Below are 26,642 nucleotides of genomic sequence, written 5' to 3'. Positions count from 1 at the left end.
TTGAGTTGCACTTTTTTCATGGAATTATTAGGTATAGTTTAATTTCTGGAAAGAGATGCTATCTTTGAGCTTTAAGGCAAAATTTAAATTCCTTTTCAATGAAATCATTTTCCTAAATAATGGTTAATATGAATTGGAAAATGCTCCTGTACCTGCTGCCATCTGCTGGCAGGTTTTATTTCTCTAAAATAGCAATTTTCAAGGTGTGGTCTGGTTCATAGACCCCTAGTGGGGGTAGGGGGTGGTAGGTCTTTGCCATTTTTTCCTGGGGATCTATGATGGCAAAATTATATTCATAATAGCACTATATCTTTCATTTTTAGTTTTTCTAAAATGATTTTCAATCGGGTTATCAGATGATACTTTTTTTTAAACCTTTAGTTTTTATTTATGGTGTTTTTTTGCAGTGCTGGGGATTGAACCCAGGACCTTGTGCCTGCAAGGCAAGCACTCTACTAACTGAGCTATATCCCCAGCCCTTATTTATGTATTTTTATGTGGTGCCAAGGATCAAACCCAGTGTCTCATGTGCTAAGCAAGCACTCCACCACTGAGCCACACCCCCTGCACTCTTTTCACTCTACCGGGATCTTTGGACAAAATAATAGAGTACCACCAAATTGTACTCAAAAACACTACTGTTTTCTGCTATGTTCTCCTAGTATCAATTTGATTTCAAAATCACAGTAAAAAACTCAAATTGATCATCTCCACCATTGAATTCTTATGGAATTTCATTTTACACGAAGTACCAGCAATTTATAATAGCTTAAAGAGGTATTCAGTAAATATTGAAAATCAGTGAAGTGATCAGGCTGGGGTTGTGGCTCAGTGGCAGAGCGCTTGCCGAGCACATGCAAGGGTCTGGGTTCAATTCTCAGCACCACATATAGATAAATTAATTAATTAAATAAAGGTCCACTGCCAACTAAAAGGAAGTGAGCTTGTCATTTCAAGTAAAGCAATTGACTGTTGCCAATGATAAAAACTGAGCTTTCAAGCAAAAATTATAATCTTGGAGAACTTGCCTCTATTGCTATGAATATGACAGTTTCTGAGTAAGTTTTCTGGTATCAGTGGTAATATTGCTGTACAGGACTGTAGCCCATAAAGATGTCCATGTCCTTACCTCCAGAGCCTGTGGATGTGCTGCTTTACATTCAAAAGGAACTTAGCAGAAGTTTCTAAATTAAGGATTCTGAGAGAGGGAGATTATCCTGGATGGTCTGGGTGGGCTAGATGTCATCACAGGGGTCCTTAATAAATGAAAGGCGCAGGCCAGGGACAAGAGAAGATGCTGCAGTTCTGGTGGAAACAGGAAGAGCCCACGGACTATGGAAGGTTGGTGGTCTCAGCAAGCTGGAAAAGGCCTGGAAACAGATGTTGTTTAATCCACTGAGTTTGTGGCAATTTGTTACGGCAGTAACAGAAAACTATACAGTGAAATTTTGATATTGAGTAATGAAATGTAGACAATTTCACATTTCCTTAAAATTCAGCTTGACTGAACCTTGACCAAATTGGTCCTGCTTCTCAATTATATGCAAGAGGAATCATTTGTCATCAGAAACTAATGACATCTCTTCTTCTCTTCCCTGTTTGGTAAACCAAGAGACTCAAATGAAGAGATACATCTTAGCTGAGTATTGCGGTACATGCCTGTTATTTTGTTCATTGTGGCTGGCAGCATTATTTTCTGACAGGTTTTTCTCCTACTTTTATCCTAGACCAAGGAGGAAAAAAGGCAGCCACAGATGATGGTGCCCCTCTTCAGTCTGTCTGCCAGTCACCATGGCTACTCCTTGCCTCCACTGGTCTCACCAAGGAGACTCAGAGATGCAGGAACAAGATTTCTTGCCAACTCCCTCATAACTCCTCATTTCATCTTCTTGATGGTATAAAACTAATTCTCTCTCTTTTTAAAAGTTTTTTTGGTACTGGGGATTGAACTCAGGGGCACTTACTCTCTCAGCCACATCCCCAGCCCTTTTTCTATTTTATTTAGAGACAGGGTCTCTCTGAGTTGCTTGGTGCGTCACTGTTGCTGAGGCTGGCTTTGAACTTGAAATCCTTCTGCCTCAGCTTCGGAGCCACTGGGATTACGGGTGTACATTTCCCCACCCGGCTCATTCTCTATGTTAAAAATCCCCGTGATGCCTTTCCCTGCATCGTCCCTTCACGTACAATATAGCAGTGTTACAATTGGTATAATCTATTTTTTTGTAATGTTGGGGATAGAACCTAGGGCCTTGCACATGCTAAGTAAACACTCGACCACTGTGCTACTTCCCCAGCCCATTGATTATACCCTTTAAATATACACAATTGTGTTCAGTGTTGAAATGGGTTCAGGAAGGAGGAAGAGTCTGTCCAGGTTCACTGAAAGGCAGAAAAAGGGAATTCGTTATTCCAAAGATGGGATTTAGTGGTTTGCATGTGAATCAGGTAGGGTTAGGGTTAGTGAGTGGGCAATGGTACAAAGGATATGTTCTGAAGAATTGTAATCTTAGGGGATGGAACATTTTGATGTTAGCACGTATGGAGAGAGGAGTTCTTTCCATTTCAAGTTCCCAGGGGAACTAAAAAAAATCTCGAAACAACAAAAAATTCTGAATTTCACACATTAGGTTTCAGTCTGGAGAATAGGACCTAAGTAAATAAAATGGTAGTCATTCTGTCTCTGGACTAGTTGTTCAAGTTCATTTCTGAATATTTTGTTTTGTTCTTATACCAGGTTGGTTGTTTTTGTTGTTGTATTGTAGAGTTTCTTTAAATATTTTGCATATTAACCTCTTATCAGATATGTAATTTTCCAATATTTATTCCCATCTTTAGATTGCCTTTTTACTTTTTTGATCATATTCTTTTATGCATAGAAACTTTCAAAATTTTTTTTGGTGCCAGGAATTGAACCCAGGGGTGCTTAACCTCTGAGCCACTTCCCTAGCTCTTTTTATATTTTATTTAGAGACAGGGTCTTGCTAATTTGCTTAGAGTCTCACCAAGTTGCTGAGGCTGTTTTTTGTTTTCTTTCTTTCTTTTTTTTTTTTTTTTAAATGAAAAATGCTTTTTCTTCCTCAGCTAAAACGTGAATTTTGCCAATCAAGGAACTGAGAGAACAGTTTTGTTTCAATCATTTAACATCTGTGTAGTATTCAGTGGTAGTCAACACTGAAATGCTTTATGCTATAGTTTCCCTTTAAACAGATTAGGGAACAGTCTGAGATGACAGAAATGAATTCTCACATTACTGAGCTGATGGGAGGTAGAATCCTAAAATCAGTTCCCACCTTATATCTGTACCTGGCAATGCAAAGCAAAGGGTTCACTTTAGTGTCGAACAAGGGGTAAGGGCCACATAACCTTAGGCAACAATAATTTACAAGACACAAGAGTCCCATATTATAGGAATTGAAAAAGACTACACAACAAAGGAAGGAAACAGATGAATGGTCAGCCAATATACAATCCAACCAGTTCACAAACAGGGCCAGAGATCAACACAAGTCATGCACCATCTTCTGTGTAACATCTTGGCTTTTTGTCACACAAAAGGTAGATCAGTCTAAACTGGCTGTTAGTTTATTTATACCTCTAACTAAAATTAACATTTAAATGGAAGATGCATTAATAAGATCATACCACCAATTTTCTACTGGTTAAGGAGTTCACCAGGTTATGCTCTTATTTAGGCAAATATTAGAATTAGTGAGCAATGTCTTACAATTATTAACTTCCAAGATAATACTGGATGATTTTTTCCCCCAAATACAAATAAGTAAAACCTAAATGGACATAGAGTAAAAAATATTTTCTAATTTAAGAGACGTGTTAAAATGAAGTCTCAACGGTACCTACTTACAAAGTTAGAATAAACACAACTTTTAGGAGAGTCCATTTCAGTTCTGGTTTCACCACTTAAGAAAGCTGAGGCAGGTCACTTTGTCTAAGGATGATCTGAAAAGTCATAATACTATCTTAAATCCCACCTACAAACACCTTTTAAGTCTTTCCACACCAACTATAAATTGAAGAAAGTACAATTTTGAGAAACGATACTGCTCCTCACAAGTCACTTGGTCACTAGCACTTACCCAAAACATGCCTCAGTTCCCAGTGACTTCAGTTAGAAGCTCCTTGCCCTGAAAGACATTATATCTCTGTTGAGCAGGAGTTTCCATCACACCCTACCTGGAGTACAGAATAAAATTCACAAATTGTCTTCTATTGGCACCAGCAGATTAAAGTCTAGGTATGCACAGGAACTGACTTAAAAATTGATTAAATATTTCAATTCATTAAAGAAAACAAAACTTAAATTACATGCTTAGTCAACAGAAGTTTAACTCTAGTTGCTTACCGAATTTTGAATTGGCCTCCATTAGTGGTAAATACAACACTTTGCATTTGGTGCAAACCAAACAAATCAGGCTTCTCCCTTGTACAGTGTTCATTTGTGTGCCAGTTTTATTTACAAACAAGTTAAATATACTTAATTCTGCTTTGTAGCAGTGAGATTGCTCTTTTAAATGCCTGGTGGTTATAACTGATGCTTAATGCTGCTGGGTCAGGCGTGCTTGAGGGTTCTCTCACTTTGAAGCTGGGATCATCTGAGGTAGCTACACAGTTTTTAGATGCCATTAATGAACATATGGACAATGGTGTAACTGGCTGATGCATTTTAGCTGATTTTTTGGTGCGGTTAGGGGTGATAAGGAAGGGGAAAAAAAAAAAAAAAAAAAGCAGCCAAATAAGAGCACATCTTCTGTTCATTTAGAAGTCAGAATCCAAGGTGAAAGAATTCTCTGATGGATTCAACATCACTCCCATCCTCTGATATTCGCCTACTCTGTTTTCAAAGAAGTTAGTCTTCCCTTCCAGTGAAATATTCTCCATAAAGTCAAATGGATTTTCTACTCTGAAAACCTTGTTAAAACCCAGCTCCAGCATGAGCCTGTCTGCCACAAATTCAATGTATTGCTTCATCAAAGTGCAGTTCATCCCAATGAGCTTCACAGGCGAGGCCTCCGTAAGGAACTCCTGTTCTATCCTGAGAGCATTGATGATTATTTCTTTTACCCTCTGCTCTGATGGTTTTTGTAGCAGGTGTTTGAACATCAGGCTGGCGAAGTCACAGTGTAAACCTGCATCTCTGCTAATAAGTTCATTGGAAAATGTGAGGCCAGGCATCAGTCCTTGTTTCTTGAGCCAGAATATTGACGCAAAAGAACCAGAAAAGAAGATTCCTTCCACAGCGGCAAAGGCTACAATCCGTTCTCTGTAGGTAACCTCTTTGTCCCCGATCCAATGCAAGGCCCAGTCTGCTTTCTTCTTCACACAAGGCATGGTTTCAATGGCATTGAAGAGAAATTCCCTTTCTTTAGGATCTTTAATGTAAGTGTCAATAAGGAGACTATGCATTTCAGAATGTATGTTTTCCATGGCAATTTGGAAGCCATAGAAACAGTGGGCTTCTGTAATTTGAACTTCTTGGCTAAATCGCTCCACCAAATTTTCATTTACTATGCCATCACTTGCTGCAAAGAAAGCCAGAACATGTGATATAAAATATCGTTCCTCAGGCTTCAGGGCTTCCCAATGCTGAATGTCCTTGGAAAGAGCCACCTCCTCGGCTGTCCAAAAAGAGGCCTCAGCTTGCTTGTACATCTGCCAAATATCATGGTATTCGATAGGAAAGAGGACAAAGTGGCGGGGGTTCTCTCTTAGTAGTGATTCATCCTGCTGAGGGCCAGGGCGGGTGTTCTCCTTGTCGGCCACGCTGAGCCCCTTCTGCGGTGAGAGCTGCAGCTGCTGCTGGTCTGCGATGGTGGCAAGCGGGCAGCAGCGGCAGAAGTCGAGACAGCAGGGAACCAAGTGGCTTAGTGGGACCTGGAGCTCTGAGGCTGGTTTTGAACTTGCAATCCTCCTGCCTCAGCCTCCTGAGCCGCTGGGATTAAGGGTATGCATCACCATGTGGTAGTATTTTAAATTTTGCTGTAGTTCAATTAATCTATTTTTACTTTTGTTAGCTGTACTTTTGGTACAAGAATTCATTGCCAAATTCATTAGCATGAAGCGTTTGCCTTATATTGTTTCCGAGTTTTATAGCTTAGCTGTTATTTGTGTAAGATAAGGGTTCGGTTTTATTCTTTTGCATTTGGATCTCCAGTTTTCCCAGCACCATTTATTTTTATAAATATTTTTAGATGGACACAATAACTTTATTTCACTTATTGATTTATATGTGGTGCTGAGCATCGAACCCAGTGCCTCACACATGCTAGGCAAGTGCTCTACCACTGAGCCACAACCCCAGCCCCAAGCACCATTTATTGAAAGACTATCTTTTCCCTATTGAATAATCTTGGCACTCCTCTCAAAAATAATTTGACCATGGCCCCCAGAGAATGTACTAAGTGACATCATTACTATACAGTGGGAATGGGAATGAAGTAAAGACAATACGAAAAAGAGAGATTTGACGGTGCATGTGAGCGTTCCTGAGTATTCCATTTCCGTGCCTGTGTTTGTGCCCGTTCCACACTATTTGGATTAGTGTGGCTTTTTGTAATGAGTTTTGAAATCAGGAAGTGTAGGTCAAGATTGTTTTGGCTATGCAGGCCCCTTGAGATTTCATATGAATTTTAAGATGGATTTTTCTATTTTTGGAAAACATGCCATTGAGATTGTAATAGGTATGCCACTGACTCTTTAGATCACTTTGGTAATGCTGACTTGGGTTATTAAGTCTTCTAGACTATTAGCATGGGGCATTTTCCCATTTACTTGTATCTTTAATTTCTTTCAACAACATTTTGTAGTTTTCAGATTACAAGCCTTTCATTTCCTTCTATTTCTAAGCTTTTTATTCTGTTATTTTAAATGAATTTTTTTAAAAGTCTTTGTTCACTGTGAGGTGTAAAATACCTCTGATTTTTGTGTAATTTGTTGAATTCATTTTATCTTTTTAACTCTTGTCTTTTCCTGTTGGCTATAATAGAATTGGTGGTAGGCATTACAGTCTTGGTCTTCATTTTTAAAGGAATGGCTTGCTGTGTACAATTGGAAAGCAGGTTGGTCAGATTTTTCTTTGCAAATACCCTTTAGCATTTTTAAAAAGTTGCCTTCATTTTTATTTTTAGTTGTAGAGGGACACAATATCTTTATTTGTTTTCATGTGGTGCTGAGGATCAAACCAAGTGCCTTGCACCCAGCTACAACCCCAGCCCAAAAGTTGCCTTCTAAGATAAAGTTCCCTTTTGTTCTTAGGAAGCTATCTCTCCCCTCCTCCCCACAGATACTGTTATTCATTTATTTTTACTTTTTAAATATTTTTAGTTGTAGATGGACACCTTTATTTTATTATTATTATTTTTTTAATGTGCTGAGAATTGAACCCAGTGCCTTACACGTGGTAGGCAAGCACTCTACCACTGAGCCACAACATTATATTTATTTATGGTATACATGGGGGAATGATTAAATCATGCTAATTTATGTATGCATTAACTACTTCATAGTTTTTCAAGTATGTATTAGTTAATATATTATACAGTAGACGTCTTGCACTTATTTTTGCCAACTGAAGTTTGTATCCTTTTGACCAATGTTCCCCAATCCTCCCTCCCTCTCCCAAACCCTGGTAACCACTGTTCTACTCTCTGCTTCTTTGAGTTGGATTTTTTAGGTTCCTCGTATAAGTGACATACAGCATGTCTTCCTGTCCCTGGCTTGTTTCATTTAACAGTGTCTTCCAGGTCCATCTATATTGTTGCAAATGACAGAATTTTTTTTTTTTCCTTATTCGGTGCTCTTTCTATGGCGTATGGCTTTTCTCTTACTCTGTTAATGTGATATGTATACATTAGATTCTCTAATATTAAACCAACTTTGCATTTCTGAAATGAACTACCTTGGTCATTATGGTTTAGTATTTCATATAGGATATTTGCCCTCTATATTCCTGAACATGAAATTGAACAATTTCATGTTCCATACTTTCTGTCTGGTTTTGTTATCAGAATTATAGTACTATTTCTCAGCACAGGAAACAATCAATAATGTGAAAAGAGAGCCTACAGAGTGGGAGAAAATCTTTTCCACACACACTTCAGACAGAGCACTAATCTCCAAAGTTTATGACAAACTTAAAAAGCTTTATACCCAAAACACAAAGAAACCAATCAATAAATGGGCTAAGGAATTGGGCAGACACTTCACAGAAGTTATACAGGTGATCAACAAATATATGAAAAAGTGCTCATCATCCCTAGTAATTACACAAATGCAAATTAAAACCACCCTAAGATTTCATCTAACTCCAATTAGAATGGCTATTATCAAGAACACAAGCAATAATTGTTGGTGTGGATGTGGGGAAAGAGGCACACTCATACATTGTTGGTGGAGTTGCAGATTGGTGTAGCCACTCTGAGAAGCAGTGTGGAAATTCCTCAGAAAACTTGGAATGGACCCTCCATTTGATCCAGCTATCCCACTCCTCAGTTTATACCCAAAGGACTTAAAATCAGCATACTACAGTGATGGAGCCACATCAGTGTTCATAGCAGCTCAATTCACAATAGCTAGATTGTGGAACTAACCAAGATGCCCTTTAGTTGATGAATGAATAAAGAAATGGTGGCATATATACACAATGGAATATTACTTAGTCATAAAGAAGAATAAAATTATGGCATTTGTTGGTAAATGGATGGAGTTTGAGAATATGCTAAGTGAAATAGGCCAAGCCCAAAAAACCAAAGGCCGAATGTTTTCTCTGATAAGTGGATGATGATATATAATGAGGAGGCACCAAGGGGGAGAGAAGAATGAAGGAACTTTGGATGGTATACAGGAAAATGGGGTGGGAGGGGGTGGGGGACTGAAAGATAGAATGAAACAGACAGTATTAGCCTATGTATATGTATGATTACATGAATGGTGTGAATCTACATTATGTACAACCATAGAAATGAAAAAGTGTACCCCATTTGTGTACAATGAATCAAAATGCAATCTGTGAAAATAAAAAAGATTTTAATGATAATAAGAAGAAGTATAGTACTAACCTGAGCAAATGAGCTCAGAGTATTTTTGTATTTGGGGGGTGGGGGAAGGGAGGGAAGATGCATGAGATTAGAACTGTAGGTACCTTGGATTGTTGATAGAATTTGTGAAGCCATCTTTTCTGAGTCTCCTCTTGTGTAAAGCATTTAAACTACTGATTAATTTTAAAAATCATCAGATTTCATATTTGGTTTTGAGCCAGTTTTGGTAAGATTCATCTATACCCTTTGTTGTGATAGCGTATAATATCATTTTTTAAATCTCTAGTCTCTATATCTCCCTTCACATTCCAAAGTTATTTTTCCTTTTTTATCTTTATCTTCCTATAGGTCTGTCAGTTTAATAAAGTGTTTTCAAATATCTTAATGGACCCATTTTCCTTTCAATTTGTTTAATTTCTGCTCTTTTATTCTTCTGTGCGCCCCCCACCCCGTGGTTTGATCCCACTGTCCCTTTTCTGCTGCCTCCTTTTCCAGTTGAACGCATCTCCCTAATTTGTAACCCTTCTTCTTTTCTAATATAAACATTGAAGGTCTAAATTATTCTCTAAGAGCTAATTTACGTGCTCAACACCACTTCCGTAATATTTTATTGTTATTCAGTTACAGGTTTTCTGTTTTTCACAATCTCCTTTGCCATACAGGTTTATGTGAAAATGTGTTATCTTGTAAAAAATTATTTGCAATATTTTATTTCCTTACCAAAGTTCTGTTTACTCAGATCTCCTTGGTAATACCGTTGTTTTAAATGCTGTCTTGACATGGTTTTGTGGTCTTGACTTGACTTATAGTCAGTTTTCCCACCCCAATCTGCATCCCCCTTTTTTAAACTGGGGTTTGAACCCAAGGGTTCTTTACCACTGAGCTACATCCCCAGTCCCTTTTATTTCTTGAGACAGGGTTTCGCTAGGTTGTGGAGGCTGGTCTTGAATTTTGATCCTCCTGTCTCAGCCTCCAGAGTTGCTGGGATTACGGGTATTCACCACCACAACTGGTTATATTAAGTTTCCCTTTTAGAGCAGCTAAGTCTACTCACCCAGTCCCTCCCTTTATTAGGTTCTCATAGGCAGAGGCCACTGTGTACTAACTTGAATTCCCTGGGGGCCATGTAATTTCGAGCCCACAAAATTATTCAAATTAGCCAATAGGGAGAAAGCCCTTGTAACCCAACTAACCTCACCTGCATGTCATACATAAGCTGACCCTATAGCTCCTTTTACTGTCCCATTGTCCCTGAGTACAACCCCGTGTAACCCTGCCTGGCACATTTCTCCTCTTTTGAATTTTAAAGCACTATTACTCTAGAGCAGAGTCTTATGGAACTCTTCCTGAAAGTTTTGGACATTTCAGCCTTTGAATTTCAGATATGCTGGTCCCTGTGGGTTGGCTGGGGAGTTTGCCTGAGGTCTTTGATGTTGCACTAAGCTCGGTGCACCAGGGGTCGCTGTGGTCTCGCGTTGGACACCAGGCTTGTGTTCTCTGTGTCACCAGAGTTTGGGGCGGGGTTTACACTGAGTCTTGTCTTGTTCTGCTCAGGTTTCTGAACTTAAGTTCAGGAGTGTTGGTACTGGCCCAGCTGTGTCCGACCAGTGTGGTGTCATGGCACAACCCCTTTCCTCTCTGAGTTTGTTTCATGTATGAAATAGATGTTACTAAAAAAAAATTTTTTTTTTTTTTTTTTTGAGGAAGGTGATATTTAGTTTTGAAGACCAACCTTCTACACAATTTGTAAGCCTGCCCTTTTTCTTTTTGTATTGGGGATGGAACCGAGGAACACTCGAACACTGGTCTCTACTCTCAAGACTTTTTGTTAGGAGACAGAGTCTCACTAAGTTGTATAGGGCCTCACTCATTTGCTGACCCTGGCCTCAGAACTTGTGATCCTCCTGCCTCTTCTTCCCAAATCGCTGGGATTACAGGCCTACACTACCACACCTGGCTGGAAATCTACTTTGAATCTAAACAGTAACAAAGAAATTGAATGGGACTCACCCAGATATTTCTTGGGATTCTAGTAATGGCAGGGCAACACGTCAGGCTTAGCTATTTCAGGAGAGAGAAGTATTCCTGCGTGATTTATGTATTCTAATTCTCACTGCTAATGCCATTGGTGAGCACCTGTAAGTGCTTAGGTGGGTACTTAGGCACTAGGCTAGGTACTTCATAGACATTAGCTCATTTAATCAGTAAGTGAAATAGTACAGTTTCCAAGCAGAAGGGGCTTGAGAGGTCATTTGATAAAACGTTGAAGACAAATCATTGAATCTAAGAATGTGGTTGACTAAAATCTTCCAAGTTACTAAGAGACAAATTTTTCTCCACTCTTGAATATCCTTTTCCCTGAGTCTTCTTGGCCCAGATCCCACTGGTTTAGAGAATATTGTACATCTTTGGGTTCCTGTTATTGTGTATTCGTGAAAAGGAAATAACAAACAGCCCACTGATCCTAAATATAAAGACCATTTCTACTGCATATAAGCCAGTTAAAAGGATTTTTTAAGTTAAAAAGTAAACATTTAGGGCTGGGGATATAGCTCAGTTGGTAGAGTGCTTGCCTTGCAAGCACAAGGCCCTGGGTTCAATCCCCAGCACTGCAAAAAAAAAAAAAAAAAAGTAAACATTTATCTGGGCATGGAGGGGGATGCCTGTAATCCCAGATACTCAGGAGGCTGAGGAGAGAGGATGGCAAGTTCAGAAACTTAGCAAGACCCTATCTTAAAATAAAAGATAGATTAAAAAGGTCTGGGTATATGGCTCATCCTCAGTACCAAAAAAAAAAAAGCCAACAAGTCGGTTTGTGTGAGGATTAAATCTAGGGCTAGGGAAGCTCTATCACTAAAGTATGTCCCCAGGTTCCAGTTTTTCTTTTTTTCTTTTTTTTTTTCTCCCAATGCTGGGAATCAAATCTGGGGCCTCACACATGCTAGGCAAGCTCTCTCACAACATCCCCAGCCCCTCCAACAAATTTTTAAAATTAGAAAGCTCCTCTTTTAAAAAGCTTGCTTGTCTTTCCTCTTTTCTTTCTCTCCTCTTAACAGAAGAAAGCAAACCTTCTTGGCCTTCATTTTGGGAAATGAGTCACTTATTTCTGCTTTCTACTTCTATCAAAGAAAAACCCACTTGAACTCAGCAGAGATGGGTGAGGGATAGAGCTGGCACTCACAGGAAGCCACACGTCCTTCAAAGGTCTTTCATAGAGCTGTGCTTCTTGAGCAGGCTTAGCATTGCCTCGCAGACCGTCCTCAGAGCTGCTTTCAGAAAAGCAAGGTAAGCGGGGATGGGGACATTCCCAGGGCCGGCGGCCATGCACTTTTCTGTAGACATGTGTGGCCTGAAGGCAGCAGTGCCACATGGCCAGCTACTTGCCCAACCAGACATCTCTAGGTAATTTGTGTGCTCAGAGTAGATAGCGGTCTTGGAACTCAAATGCTCTCTACCCGTCCCCACACCTTCTGAGCCCTCTTCTGATGGGTAGTCATACATGCAGGGCTCTTCCCCTGCACACATCTTGCCTGAGTCCACATGTCCCAAATAAGCTGATATTTTTCATTAAACATACAAACTTTCTATCAAGACTCCAAGGCCAAGAAACAGCGCACGCATGCACGCACACACACATGCACACACGACTATAGAATTCGGAACATTTACCAACTCTCCTTGTTTTTTCCTTCTGACAGTTTCTTAACTCCTCAGCCTTGTTTTGGCCTTTTGTTTTCCCTGGTAAAATGGTGGGAAAGAGTAGAATTATCCATTTAACACACATCTTTTGGAGACCCAGGTCTTTAGCATTCATAGGTAGGAATAAACCAAAATCTCTATTGAGAAACACAGCGTGGGCATTGGGGTGTGTGGTGGGAGGAAGCAGGAGGGACTGGATGTGAATTAACGCACAAGAGTTTAATGAGGAACATCAGGGTACCATGAAAAAAAGAAACAGTTGAGGAGGAAAGCCCTTCATCTGTGAATTGATAAGCGGGTGAGCATGTGTGTAACTGGAAGGAGGGTTTAACCTCTTCTGACAACTTCGGTGGGAAACACAGGTCACTGGGGAGGTAGAGATTTTCCTTCTGGCTGTGGTATGCCTTTCCTAGATCTGTCAGGCCGCTTCCCACTCTACGGGATTTGGTGCACTGGACTGATTTTTGAATGTAGCTTAATGAAAAAAGAACAAAAAGTTCCCTCGAATTATCAGAATACTGAAGCCTCCTGCAAGGCCTTAAAAATGCATTTGCTGCATTAGTGTCAAATTGGCTTGCTAGTGGTTAGCTGCCTGCCGCCCAAACGTCAGGTCTGTCCCCGGCTGAGATGTGCTCTACAGCAAACAGGGTCTTGGCGGTGGGGTATTAGAATTGGCTCCCAAGAGTCTACTGTTACCTGTTCAGACATTTTGTGAGCCAGTTGATAGCTTGAAATTGTAGTGGGAACACCTATACCACAAAAAGTACCTAATGCAATAAATTAAAGAGTTTTTTCCCCAACTCTTCCTGAGACCTGGATTACCGGCATATCGCTGGGTTTGGAGCCCAAAGAGCAAGTTCTACACTCAGCTCTGTGGTCTCCAGAAGTTGTTTAACCTCTCTGAATCGTTCATAAGTCTTCTGCATGGATCAAGTAAGCTTGCTTAGCTTAGAGTATAAGATTTTTGTCGGAGGTGGAGTAGGGACAAGAACATGGGAATAAGTTGTACAAGACTGGTGAACATTCTTTGAAGTCTATATAGTACAAAGCATGCAGGAAGAGTTAGTTTTTATATAAAGGCAAGTGACCAACCTGGTTTCCGTCTAGTGAAATAAGATTTCATTAAGCACTTACTGAAATATTGGTGTTACGTAGAGGGTTTTTGTTGTGGTGGTGGTGATGGTGGTTCTTTTGTGGTGCTGGGGATCAAACCCAGTGCCTTGCGCATGCGAGGTAAGTGCTCTACCATTGAGTTATTTGCCCAGCCCCCTGTGTAGGTTGGTTTGTGTTTGTTTTGTTCTGTTTTGCAGTGCTGGGAATTAAACCCAGGGCCTCACCCATGCCGGGTAGATGATCTAGTGCCCAGCCACATTCCAGCTCCTGGTTGCTTGATTTTCAGAGATGAGGTCTCACTGTGTTGCCTAGGCTGGTCTTGGACGCTTGAGTTCAAATGATTCTCCTGCCTCAGCCTCCCAAGTAGCTGGGGTAGTGATATACTACACTATTTAGCTCTCCATATTTGGGTTTTTATTTTTCTGTCTATTAAGGGTCTGGGTACAGTACTGTTGGGAATCCCAGCTGATCTTGTCATTCCTGAAAGTGAATTTGGTGGGTTTTTACTATCTTTGAGAACCTTTTGTTGTTGTTGCAGAGCTGGGAATTGAATCCAGAGCTTTAGGCATGCTAGGCAATCACAGTACCACTGAGCTATATTCCCAGCTCAGAAACACATTCTTAAAATACACTTCCTTGAAAAGGGGGGTCTCAACCATCCTCACTTAGAAATGAGAGAACTACTACTGCGGTGGTACACACCTATAATCCTGGTGGTTCAGGAAGTTGAGGCAGGAGGATTGTGAGTTCAAAGTCAGCCTCAGCAACTTAGTGAGACCCTGTCTCAAAACAAAAAGGCCCAGGGAGGTGACTCAGTGGTTAAAAACCCCTGGGTTCAATCCCTGGAACCAAAAAAAAAAGTGAAGCTCCAGTAGAGGGGTAAGAAAATGAGTGAGTGGCAGAGCTGGCATTTGAACTTCATCTGTGACTGTCAAGTTCAGGATTATTTCATTTGTCTGCAGGGCATTATAGGGAATAGGTCCTCTGCCCGGGAAGGGTATAAAATGATCTGGGGCAAAGCACTACATAGCCGTGCTCCACATTTAGCACTGTTTTGACTTATTTTTCTTCTTACAGAAATCTTGTTTTCTCTTCCTGTCATTAGCTGTTCCTGTTGCATCCAGACCTGCCTTGAGGAGCTCACAGTTTTAAAAAAATGAACCCCACGGATATAGCAGACACTACGCTGGATGAGAGCATATATAGCAACTACTATCTCTATGAAAACATCCCCAAGCCCTGTAACAAAGAAGGGATCAAGGCCTTTGGGGAACTCTTCCTGCCCCCTCTTTACTCCATGGTCTTTCTCTTTGGTCTGCTTGGAAATTCTGTGGTGGTTCTGGTCCTATTCAAATACAAGCGGCTCAAGTCCATGACTGACGTGTACCTGCTCAACCTTGCCATCTCGGATTTGCTCTTTGTGCTTTCCCTCCCGTTCTGGGGCTACTACGCTGCAGACCAGTGGGTGTTTGGACTGGGTCTATGCAAGATTATTTCCTGGATGTACTTGGTGGGTTTTTACAGCGGCATATTCTTCATCATGCTCATGAGCATCGACAGATACCTGGCAATTGTGCATGCGGTGTTTTCCTTGAGAGCGAGAACCCTGACCTATGGGGTCATCACCAGTGTGGCTACGTGGTCAGTGGCTGTATTTGCCTCTCTTCCTGGCCTTTTGTTCAGCACCTGTTATACCGAGCGCAACCATACTTACTGCAAGACCAAGTACTCTGTCAACTCCACCACGTGGAAGGTTCTCAGCTCCCTGGAGATCAACATCTTTGGATTGGTGATCCCCTTGGGGATCATGCTGTTTTGCTATTCTATGATCATCAGGACTTTGCAGCATTGCAAAAATGAGAAGAAGAACAAGGCGGTGAAGATGATCTTCGCCGTGGTGGTGCTGTTCCTTGGGTTCTGGACTCCTTACAACGTGGTGCTCTTCCTGGAGACCCTGGTTGAGCTAGAAGTCCTTCAGGATTGCACCTTTGAAAGGTACCTGGACTACGCCATCCAAGCCACAGAAACCCTGGCTTTCGTTCACTGCTGCCTTAATCCAGTCATCTACTTTTTTCTGGGGGAGAAATTTCGCAAATACATTGTACAACTCTTCAAAACCTGCAGGGGTCCTTTTGTGCTCTGCCAATATTGTGGGCTCCTCCAAATTTACTCGGCCGACACCCCCAGCTCCTCTTACACACAGTCTACTGTGGATCATGATCTCCATGATGCTTTGTAAAAAGTGAAAATGCAAAACACAGAGCTAATAAGCTTCCCACATTCAGAGCTTACTTAAAATTGTATTTTAGTAAGAGTCCCCTGAACAGGCAGTAGGAGGAAGGCCTCCAGCCCCAGCGGAAAGTGAAGGTCTCACCTTGCAACTGGCTTTTCCTATTCCATTAGGCAAGTTGACCCCCTGGGGGGGGGGTTCAACTGGACCAAGCATCCTTCCTCACACCAGGCCTGCCTTAAGCAGAAGTAAACTTGCGAATTCTGAGCAGTGTTTCAATGAGGCGATAGATGGTGTGGGAAGAGAGCATCCATTCCCTGTAACCTAAACTGACGGGGTTCTCCAGAAGGCGCTGTGGATTGATGGGGGTAAATAGTTGCTTCCTGCTGTGGAAAATGGACCCTGTGATTAATTTCTAGCTTTTATGGAACAATATAGAAAACTTTGATATACTCTCCTAGTGTTTTTCTAGCAATATATCTGAAGCATGGTATATTCCATAAAGTCAGATGGATCCAGAAACTATTAGTGAAATAATGAACCTAGATCTTGATACTTTTTTTTTTTTTTTTTTTTTTTTGCAGTGCTGGGGATTGAACCCAGGGCCGTGCATGCAAGGCAAGCACTCTACCAACTGAGCTATCTCCCCGGCCCTAGATCTTGATACTTTGATTGTAAAGGATAATTTGTTAATTGAAGGCCACGTTTTCTCTGCCAATTAACGAATGTACAGATTTGAAGGCAATAGCATGGTATGATTTCTAAACTTGGAACACAAGGCATTTAAAATCCAAATGTATTTGTTCAAATTCATTTTGCTTGTGGACATGTTTTAATTTTAACATGAATATTCAGATGTTTAAAATTAGGGGTTTGGGTGCATAGCTCAATGGTAGAGTGTTTTCCTAGCATGTGTGAGGCCCTGGGTTCCATCCCCAACTCTGCAAAATAATAATAATAATAATAATAAATAATGCATAGTCCCATAATACATTTATCTAGGTCTTTTACTTGTTCACAAACATGGCCTTCAAAGTTAAAAATAAGGTAGACTACTAAAGTATGACCGTACTTCCTTAAGTGTAAACAATTGAGGTAAGAATTAATCAAAAGCTATTGCTGATGTGGCATAGGACTATGAAACTGTAAAAAGTAATTAACCTCAGTATTGGCACTGATTTTTAAATTTTGGGTGGCTCAAAAGTTGGGTCATTCATTTCTAAGTTACTTCAGTCATTTTGTATCATTAAAATAAATTGCAATGTTTTTCCTTATTCCTAACCTTAATCAGAATTAAAGACTCCTAAACATCTAGGAGACCACAGTTCCTCCACAAACAAAAACTAATCTTATAAGTTATTATCTGACTTAAAATGCTTGTTTACACATTACATTTATAAAGAGTGCATCTCCAGGAAACATATTTTCACTCTGGGTCCCCCCACACCCTGCCCCATACTGGGGATTGAACTCTGGGGGTAAGGGATGCTCAACCACTGAGCCACATCCGCGGCCCGCCCCCGCTTCTCCTTTTTAAATTTTGAGACAGGGTCCACTAAGTTGCTTAGGGCCTCGCTAATTGGCTGAGACCGACTTTGGACTTGGTATCTTCTTGCCTCAGCCTCCCAAGTTGCTGGAATTACAGGCATGCCACAGCCTCCTGGGCTAAGACATTTATTTTCAGAAAAGTGGTTTTAAGAGGGAAAGTTGATTTTGCCTTCACAGAAATAAACTTGTATATACCCCACTGAGCCTATTTTTCCTGACCACGTTTGATCTGATGTAGACAAGAATCAGCTGCTGATCTACCCTGTGCTTTGCCACATGTTGCAGATGTCATGGACTCACTGAGAGGGGAAGTCTAAGAGTTCACTGTTAACCTCTCAGTTTGGGTAGGGAGAGGAGTTCCTGTCATGTTGTGCACTTGGAGACAAGAGCAGGTAAGAAGTTAGGGGTGGGCCAACTTCCTGGCAGTGTTTCCTTGGAACAACCTCATTGTAGGATGCTGGGATCTGCCAAATCCTAACTCTGCGTTCCTTTGTGAGCCTGAGCATGTTACTCTCCTCTCTTAGCCTTGGCTTCCTCAGCTTTAAAATGGAATATATTTTAGATTGAAAGAGAAATAAGATATTTAGCACAAAGTGTCTGTGCTCTCCAGGCCATCGAAAGAGGGTTTGGGATCTGCTCAACCAGAGCCTGCCTCTCCTTTCCTGGCAGAGTTTGTAATTTTGTTCATTTAATCACAATGGCACAGAAACTAAAGACAGACTGAAGGAAGGGGTTGACTGTTCGTCCCTGCCACATACAATATTAAGCAATGATGAGGTGTGGTCTGCAGGGATCCATTGCCACCTCCCAAGAGTGGGGTCTTTCATCTTCTCATGTCACTCTGAACTCCCCTTGTTTCAAAGTTGGGGGATGTTGTCTCAGGACAGGAATTTAGAACCTCGAGTGACATCCAGATGTAACCCTCAGAACACCAAAAAAAGTTTCATCCCATCCAGTAACAGAGCTATAGAAAGTAAGCCGGGAGCTGGGGCAGTAGCTTAGTGGTAGAGCGCTTGCCTTGCACGTGTGAGGCATTGGGTTGGATCTTCAGCAGCACATACAAAAATAAGTAAAGATATTGCATACATCTACGACCAAAGATATTGCATACATCTACGACCAAAAAAAAAAAAAAAAATTTTAAAAAAGGAAGTAAGCCAGCACATGGCTGCACAAAGGTGGGTTTCACTGAAACCCCTCAGACATTGGGACCCTCCCTCCCTTGCTGCATCCTGCCTAGCTCCTGGGGAGTGCATAGACCAAGAGCAATAGAAATGGGCTGCTTGTGAAGTCATGTAAACGTCTTAAACTGGACAGAGGTGATGCTTATACCACATTGTGAATGTACTACGTGCTGCCGAATTGTATATATTAAAATGTTAATTTTTTTGTTTTTTTTAACCTCAATAAAGCAAAAAGAACAATTGAAAATAGCCCAGTCCATGTCTATTCCATAGTTGGTGCTCAGATTTCATTTCTTCCCATGAGAAAAATATAGGGAGAGCCAAAGGGTCTTTAGACCCATCCCTCCCAGTACTGGGGATCTAATCCAGAATAACTCTTATGACTGAGCTATGTCCTCAGTCCCTTTTTATTTCTGAGACAGGCCCTTGCTAAGGCTGGCCTTGAACTTAAAATCCTTCTGCCTCAGCCTCCCAAGTCACTGGGTTTACAAGCATGTGCCTTTAAGGGAGATTTTTCCCCAAGAAACTCATCAGAAGATGGAACTATTTGATGCTGTTAATTTCCACTGTTGAAAGCCTGTTTTGTGCCAAGCAGACTCCTCAGTGATGGACAGCATAAAAGCTTTCATAAAGGAGTAAGGTCTACACTCACGGAAGGTACAAACCAGTAAGAAATCACAAGATTAATGTAAGCAAGATGACGATAAGTCAAAAAAATTGAAGGGGAGGTGATTCTAGGGGAAGGATAAAATGATCCAATAGTAAATGAGCTTTTGCAGTAGAGTTTGTAGGAGCATGGAGGGAGGGGAGGAAGGACTTTCCAGGCTGAGGAAGAGCGCACAGTGCTGTGTTCAGGGGGAGGGCCAGGAGGCTTTTTACAGTAGGGAAGGATGAGATCAAAGAAAACTGGACCCAAACAGCTGCTGAGTCAGCTGCCTGCCTTCCTGCGCTGACCTTGAGACCGCCCAGAGGCTGGGGCGCTGTCCACCCCGCCCCGCCCAGGACTGAAGCAACCACTCTGCTAGCCATCAGGATGCTGGCAGCCAACAGGCCTCCGAAGACCGAGCTGCCTCCTGAGCAATCGTCCTCCCTGGGGGCAGCTCATGTCCAGTAGCTGGATGATGAGAGGACACAAGCACTCGCCCCTTACTTAGATCTAAGACAACTCTCGCGACTCCAGCGCTCCCCATAAGACGAGCTGAGGCCTCTGTTGCCATTACACCACTGGTCATCCCTCCTAACTGCCCAGTCCTGCTTCCTTTATGCCCTTACTGGTGTTAACTCCCAAGAGAACTCCCCATGAAGTCTGCATGCTAATCTCAGCCTCGTTCTGTTTCCAGGACTCTCAGCCTAAAACAGGGAACACAGTAGGGACAAGAGAGCATCTAACATAAATGGAAACTGACCCCACTAGACTCTTGCTCCCTGGGCTGGCCTTGTTCCACTTGGTTTGCCTGCTCAAGCCCTGAAATCTTCCCTTGGTGGTGTCCAGCCATCTCACATCAGTGACTGCTCCATCGCCAGCCTTTCTCAGCTCAAACTAACCATACACTCTTCGCCCATTTCTGTAATTGTAACTCTTTACTCTTTAAAAGTTTACAATGGTTCCAAATTCCCCTTTCTGAAAATCAAAAATCTACCACCTGCTTTTTTTTATACTGAAAGTCTCTTTTTGAAGCATCCTCTTTTTTGCGGGGTGGGGGGTTACCAGGGATTGAACTCAGGGGCACTTGGCCACTGAGCCGCATCCCCAGCCCTATTTTGTATTTTATTTAGAGACAGTGTCTGAGTTGCTTAGTGTCTTGCTTTTGCTGAGGCTGGCTTTGAACTTGGAATCCTCCTGCCTCAGCCTCCAGAGACCCGGGAATTGCAGCATGTGCCATTGTGCCTGGCTAAAGCAGGCTCTTTTTAAGTTGATACAATTGGTTCTATTACTCCAAGAAATGGGGGAATATTGGGAAAACAATATTCTTTGTGTGAACTGGGCTAATTACCCACAGCACCCCCCACCTAACTGCACAGTGAGATGCCTAACACAAAACTGTTGCCTGATTACTTCTCACCAAACGAGCTGAGTTTCTTATCTCCTAATTAAATACTCTACACTGACAAGTCAAGTTTCTGTTTAACCACACAGAGTTCACTAGTCACATCTCCAAAATCCCCAATTGTGTTTCTAATAAAACTTTATGTGCCCAAGTTCAAAGATTGACTGAATTGTTCCAGAAACAGTGGTTTGGTTTTTGGGTTAAAAATTACTTCATGTAGACTTTTGGTATGAACATAACTTCGAGCCTGCGTTTTCACCTTCTCTGGGAAATTGTAAGAAGAATTAATTTAAAAACCCACAAATTCCCTTTTCAATCAAACTTGGATCTTGTCAGACTCCAAAATAATTGAGGTCTTCCCAAGCCTGTTTAAATAAGACAAAAACTGGAAAAAGGTAGAGAAGAGCTGGAACAGACTTTGGAAAGCTGGGTAAAGATTTCTTGGAGGGAGGGCTGCCTGCCTGGGTAGCACAGGAGCTGAGACAGCAGGACCTGGACCAGAAGTCCTGTCCCAGGGTGGTTCAGGAAAGCAGAGAAGGTGTGTTGGTCCAATTTCACTTTTGCATGGAGCAGTCATGAGAGCCAGCAGGGTATGAAAACAGCTGGCCTGGAAAATGATCACCCTCCTAGCCACTGCCCGTCCCAGCATAGGAGGCAAATCAAAGATAGTAAGGAGATAACATTCTTTTTTTGCGGGGGGTATGGTACTGGGGATTGACCTCAGGGGCCCTCAACCACTGAACCACATCCCCAGCCCTATTTTGTACTTTATTGAGAGACAGGGTCTCAATGAGTTGCTTAGCGCCTCACTTCTGCTGAGGTTGGCTTTGAACTCACAATCATCCTGCCTCAGCCTCCTGAGCCGCTGGGATTGTAAGTGCGTGCTACCACGCCTGGCAGAAGATAACGTTCTTGACTATGATCGGGATAGGACTACTACAGAAATCAGGGGTGTAATATTTTGTTACCTTGATAATATATATGTATTTCTGCTCAAAATACTTAATGGGGCATCCCAGAGGCATTCCAGCTTAAAACAGGAGAGAAGGCCAGGGTGCTATCTCTGCTTCCACAGAACATCTTCCTGGAGATCCTAACCCCATACCATAGAAGAATGAAGCAAAGATACAGCAACTGGAAGAAAATGGTGTTCTATACTACGCCAGCCAGTAACCCTCAAAATTGAAATCAAAACACAAGGATGGGTTGGTGGTGTGGCTCAGTGGTAGAGCACTTGCCTAGCATGTGTGAGGCACTGGGTTTGATGCTCAGCACCACATGTAAATAAATAAAGTTCCATTGACAACTAAAAAAATAAAATATCTAGGGTTGGGAGGTAGCTCAGTTGGTAGAGTGCCTGCCTTATAAGCATAAAACCCTGGGTTCGATCCCCAGCACCGCAAAAAATAAATAAATAAATAAAAATAAAACAATAAAAAATAAAAATAAATAAATAGAAAAAAAAAAGTAAGGACTGGGGATGTGGCTCAGTGTTAGTATGCCCCTGGGTTCAATCCCCAGGACCACAAAAATAAGTAAAACAAACAAAAATACAAAAAAAATCCTACATCTATATATGTAGTATAATATAAAATAAATGGGGAAGTTCCACTTTAAAACACTATTGCAGGGTTGGGGATGTAGCTTGGTGGTAGAGTGCTTGCCTAGCAAGTATGGGGCCCTGGGTTCAATCCCCAGCACTGAGAAAACAAAACAAAACAAACTAACAAACAAAAAACACTATGCTGGGCTAGACTAGAAAAGCCCTCAGTGCTTTCATGTAAGAAAGATCAATGTTATGAAAACACCTGATCCCAGGCTGGGACTATGGCTCAGCTCTATGGAAGAACATTTGCCTAGTGTCTTTGAGCTCCTGGGTTTGATCCTCCGAGCACCACAAGAAAATTTAAAAAACAATACTGTTCTTTGTGCATGTGGGTGTTGGGGGGGCAAGGGAGGCTGTTCTGGGAATTGAACCCAGGGGCACTCCACCACTGAGTACATCCCAGGCCCTTCTGAAACAGTCTTGCTAAATCGCCAAGGCTGGCCTCCAACTTGGGATCCTCCTGCCTCAGACTCCTGTCACTGGAATGCGTCACCATGCATGGCCAACACCTGTTCTTTTAAGTTAATTTATTAAATTCAATGCTATTCTTCAAGACACATCAATAGTATTTAAAAAAATAAACTTGCACACACTGAGCCTTCCCTCCCTCCTGCTCTTCCTCTTCCCCTCCCTTCTCTCTCTGCCCCCCGCCTTTATGCTGGGGATTGAACCAGGTCCTGTGTATGCTAAGCACATAGTCTAACACTGAGCTTTATCTCCAGCCCCACGTAAATGATTTAAAAGTTTACATAAAATTGATCAACAACAAAGAATAGCCAGGACCTCAAAGAAGAGCAAGTTGAGTGTGGTGGCATATGCCTGTAATACCAGCAGTTTGGGAGGCTAAGGCAGGAGGATCCCAAATTCAAAGCCAGCCTTAGCAACTTAGTGAGGCCCCAAGCAACCTAGCAAGACTGTGTCTCAAAATTAAAAAAAAAAAATAAGGGCTGGAGATGTAGCTCAGCAGTAAGGCACCCCTGGTTCAATCCCCATTACCAAAAGTAAATAAATAAATAAATAAGTAAATAAATACATAAATAAATAAATAAAAGAAGAACAATGAGAATATTGCCCAATATGTATGTCAATTGAGGCTGGGGCTATAGCTCAGTGGCAGAGTGCTTGCCTAGCACATGTGAGACAGTTCGATCCTTAACATTGCCGAAAAATAAACATAAAATAAATGCATGCTGTCCACCTACAATTACAAACAAATTTTAAAAATCTATATGTTAATCAGTCAATTGAAATACATAGGTGGTACACCAAGATTAGTGTATTGGAGTGGGAGATCTAGTCCTAGATCAAAATACACACAGGGATTCAGGACATGTTAAAATGTCATCTTAAAGGAGGGATAAAATGGATTAAGAAGTGTGTCAGGGGCTGGAGAGATAGCTCAGTCGGTAGAGTGCTTGCCTTGCAAGCACAAGGCCCTGGGTTCGATCCCCAGCACCCAAAAAAAGAAAAAAAAAAGAAGTGGGTTAAATGGATTGCCACCTGTGGGTAAAAACCAAGTTTGATTCAGATGTCATAGCATAAATGGTTGAATTCCAAATCAAGAAGCATTTAAATTGGACTGGAGTGTTGGTCAGTGGTAGAGCATTGGCCTAGCATGTGTGAGGCACTGGGTTCAATCCTCAGCACCACATAAAAATAAATAAATTAAATAAAGGTATTGTGTTCATCCACAACTAAAAAAAAATTCAGAAAAGAGACAATTAAATGTAAAAATTGGAATAATAAACTTCTGAAAGAAAAATGAAATAATGTCATCATAATTTTGTCCTCTCAAGGGGTTTTGTCCGCTCAGTAGCGGAGTGCTTGCCTAGCATACGTGAGGCCCTGGGTCCCACCCCCAGCACCAACAAAGAAAAGACCAAAGGTAAGTCAGGCACAGTGGTACACACCTGTAATCCCAGTTCTTGAGAAACCAAGGCAGGAGGATTGCAAGTTCCATGTACCATTCTGCCTGCCGACCCCGTTTCTTTGGGAGTCTTACTATGTTGCTAAGACTGGCCTTGAACCCCGCGCTCAAATAATCTTCCTGCCTCAGCCTTGTGAGTAGCTGCGACAACAGGTGTGTGCCATTGTGCCTGCAGATTTTTGTTCTTGATTTTTTGAATAATATACAGGCATTCCTTTCATAATCTGTCAAAGCAAGAGAGAGAAATTTATACTTTAGGACAAAAAAATTAAAGATCCTGTGCTGATGGACAGCTGACTATTGGAGCACACAGAGATATGCTAGACAACGGGGCTCCCAGCTGAGTTGAGCGGGTGTCTCTGATCTCAGATGACACCTGAAGACAGAGATGTGCAGAGTTTTGAAGAAGATGCTGACATGAGTTCTGGGGATGGGGAGCAGCGTCCGGTTTCAGATGGGTAGAAGAGAGCATGTTAGCAGAGCCTGCAGAATGTTAGTTACCATCATACGTGAGATAAACTGAGACCATCATGGGAGGCCAGTGGGCAGAATATGATGCATGCTTAGACTAAACCGTGGTCCAGCTGAGCTCCTTCTTGGGAGAATGACAAGGGAGGAGTTTGAGAGAGTTTGTAAGTGCACAGATGGTGAGTTGATGAAGGAGTGGATTTTAGTTGTAAGTAAAAGAATTGTTCCTAATCTGAGTCCTGGAAAGCTTCTGGAGGGTCACAGACCTATTGAGTCTGCCACTAGGAAGACTTTCAACTAAGGTGCAGTAAGATGTTCACAGTTCAAGGGTCTTGTTTTCTAAAACTCATTAAAATATGATAACATATAATAAGAGAAGTCTGAAAGGTGGCTGGGTATAAAAGAAACTATGGAAAACTGTTTGGCACATTTTTGAGGGCCAGCCTCAGGAATGGACAGGCGAAGAAGGAAGAATAGGGAGAGGGAAAGAGACAGTAATGTTTTTAAACAAACTAATAGAAAATCTCCCGTGTGAAATGAACACGCAACCCAAAATTCCAGAGGCCAAGGAAGAAAATAGAATTCTAAAACAATGAATAAGATCAACAATCAAAACAAGAGCTCAAGTGAGATGAAATTAATAAGAATAGTGCAAAAATGCTTTTAAACAAATATGCTGATCTGAGAATAATAACACCCACTAAGAAAGAACAGTTATAAAACATTGGGCGGATCCCACCAAAGGTGTTAGGAGAGATGTACATGGGTGTCAACTGTAAACTTCTGACCAGAAGTGAACCTAAATTTTGCTGTCAAGACTCTAGGTCCTTCAGAAGACTGGGATTTAATAATCAGCATTTCACCAATTCTATCTTTCTTTAGTAACATTTGACATCGTGATTTTGGATGAGTGACTCTCGTCTTTGTCATTTGTTGATGTCAGTATCCACTAACAAGTACTTTAACCACCTGGGCCTCAACCATCAAGCCACGAAGTCATCTGCTACATTGGTCTGATCCTAAATATGGGGCTTCCACAGAGCCACTCCTTAGATCCTTTGGCATTCCTCTTGGGACGTGGGAAATGCTCCATTTTCTCCTACGGTACTTGGTGGCCTCGGAAGTGGGGCTATTCAAGGCCTTTCTGTTTCCTGCTGCTCTAGCTGGTATGGGAAGCCATCCTACTCTCCCTCCATGCCTGGCTCCTGGCAATTCTTGAAGGCTGCTTTGGTCCACTTGCAGAGACAACTCCCACCTCTGTCTGTGCACCATGAGGGGCATCTCAGGGATCTTCCTTCATGGCCATTCTTGACCTTGAGAGTGGTGGCTCAAAAGCCCTAATTGCTCACAGAACCCCAAACCTGAGTGGGGAGTCTACTGTCTACCTACACCAGGGGAGCGGACAGAGCCATGTCTCTTCTCCCAGATGCTCACTAGCCTCTGACTCTTTTGCTTTCCTTCTGAGTCTCTGTCCCTTTCCCTTGACCCATGGAAGTCTCATGTCTCTTAGGTCCTCCTCCTAAGGAGTTGGACCTAGAGAAGAAAGGCAAGTGTGTATCACTTCAGGAATACAGATAGGACATGTTTAGTGTTAAATTATTAGAAATCTAAAGGTAAGAGTGGTCAAAGAAGAGGAATCAAGGATAAAGGAATGGCCAGGCAAGTGGATGATGTTAGAGTATCTTTTAAGAAGTGGGCTATTTAATATTCAATACCACTGAACGTCTGCTGTGGCAATGTAGGCCACCCCTCCCCCCACCGCTTCAAAG

The 26,642-nt window shown here is 41.7% G+C and overlaps 2 protein-coding genes across 4 annotated transcripts; one reads left to right on the top strand and one right to left on the bottom strand.

The window, feature by feature from the left end:
• Positions 1 to 3,232: 3,232 nt before the first annotated feature.
• LOC306646986 (ribonucleoside-diphosphate reductase subunit M2-like) lies at positions 3,233 to 5,697 on the bottom strand. The gene has a single exon (XM_079115922.1). The coding sequence runs from the start codon at positions 5,665 to 5,667 to the stop codon at positions 4,774 to 4,776; it is 894 nt and encodes a 297-aa protein (XP_078972048.1). The 5' UTR covers positions 5,668 to 5,697; the 3' UTR covers positions 3,233 to 4,773.
• A 6,287-nt stretch (positions 5,698 to 11,984) lies between these two features.
• CCR4 (C-C motif chemokine receptor 4) lies at positions 11,985 to 18,699 on the top strand. 3 transcript variants are annotated; one of them, XM_079114005.1, is made up of 2 exons: positions 11,985 to 12,335; positions 14,968 to 18,699. In XM_079114005.1, the coding sequence occupies exon 2, from the start codon at positions 15,019 to 15,021 to the stop codon at positions 16,099 to 16,101; it is 1,083 nt and encodes a 360-aa protein (XP_078970131.1). In that variant the 5' UTR covers positions 11,985 to 12,335; positions 14,968 to 15,018; the 3' UTR covers positions 16,102 to 18,699. The 3 variants fall into 3 exon arrangements, with proteins under 3 accessions (XP_078970131.1, XP_078970130.1, XP_078970132.1); XM_079114004.1 differs by having other exon boundaries at positions 12,298 to 12,335; positions 14,940 to 18,699; XM_079114006.1 differs by lacking the exon at positions 11,985 to 12,335 and adding an exon at positions 12,672 to 13,047.
• Positions 18,700 to 26,642: the final 7,943 nt, after the last annotated feature.

This window comes from Sciurus vulgaris (genome assembly GCF_902686455.1).
Source record: "Sciurus vulgaris genome assembly, chromosome: 16".
In the NCBI taxonomy this organism is placed as follows: Eukaryota; Metazoa; Chordata; class Mammalia; order Rodentia; family Sciuridae; genus Sciurus; species Sciurus vulgaris.
This window is presented reverse-complemented; position numbering and strand designations above follow the sequence as displayed.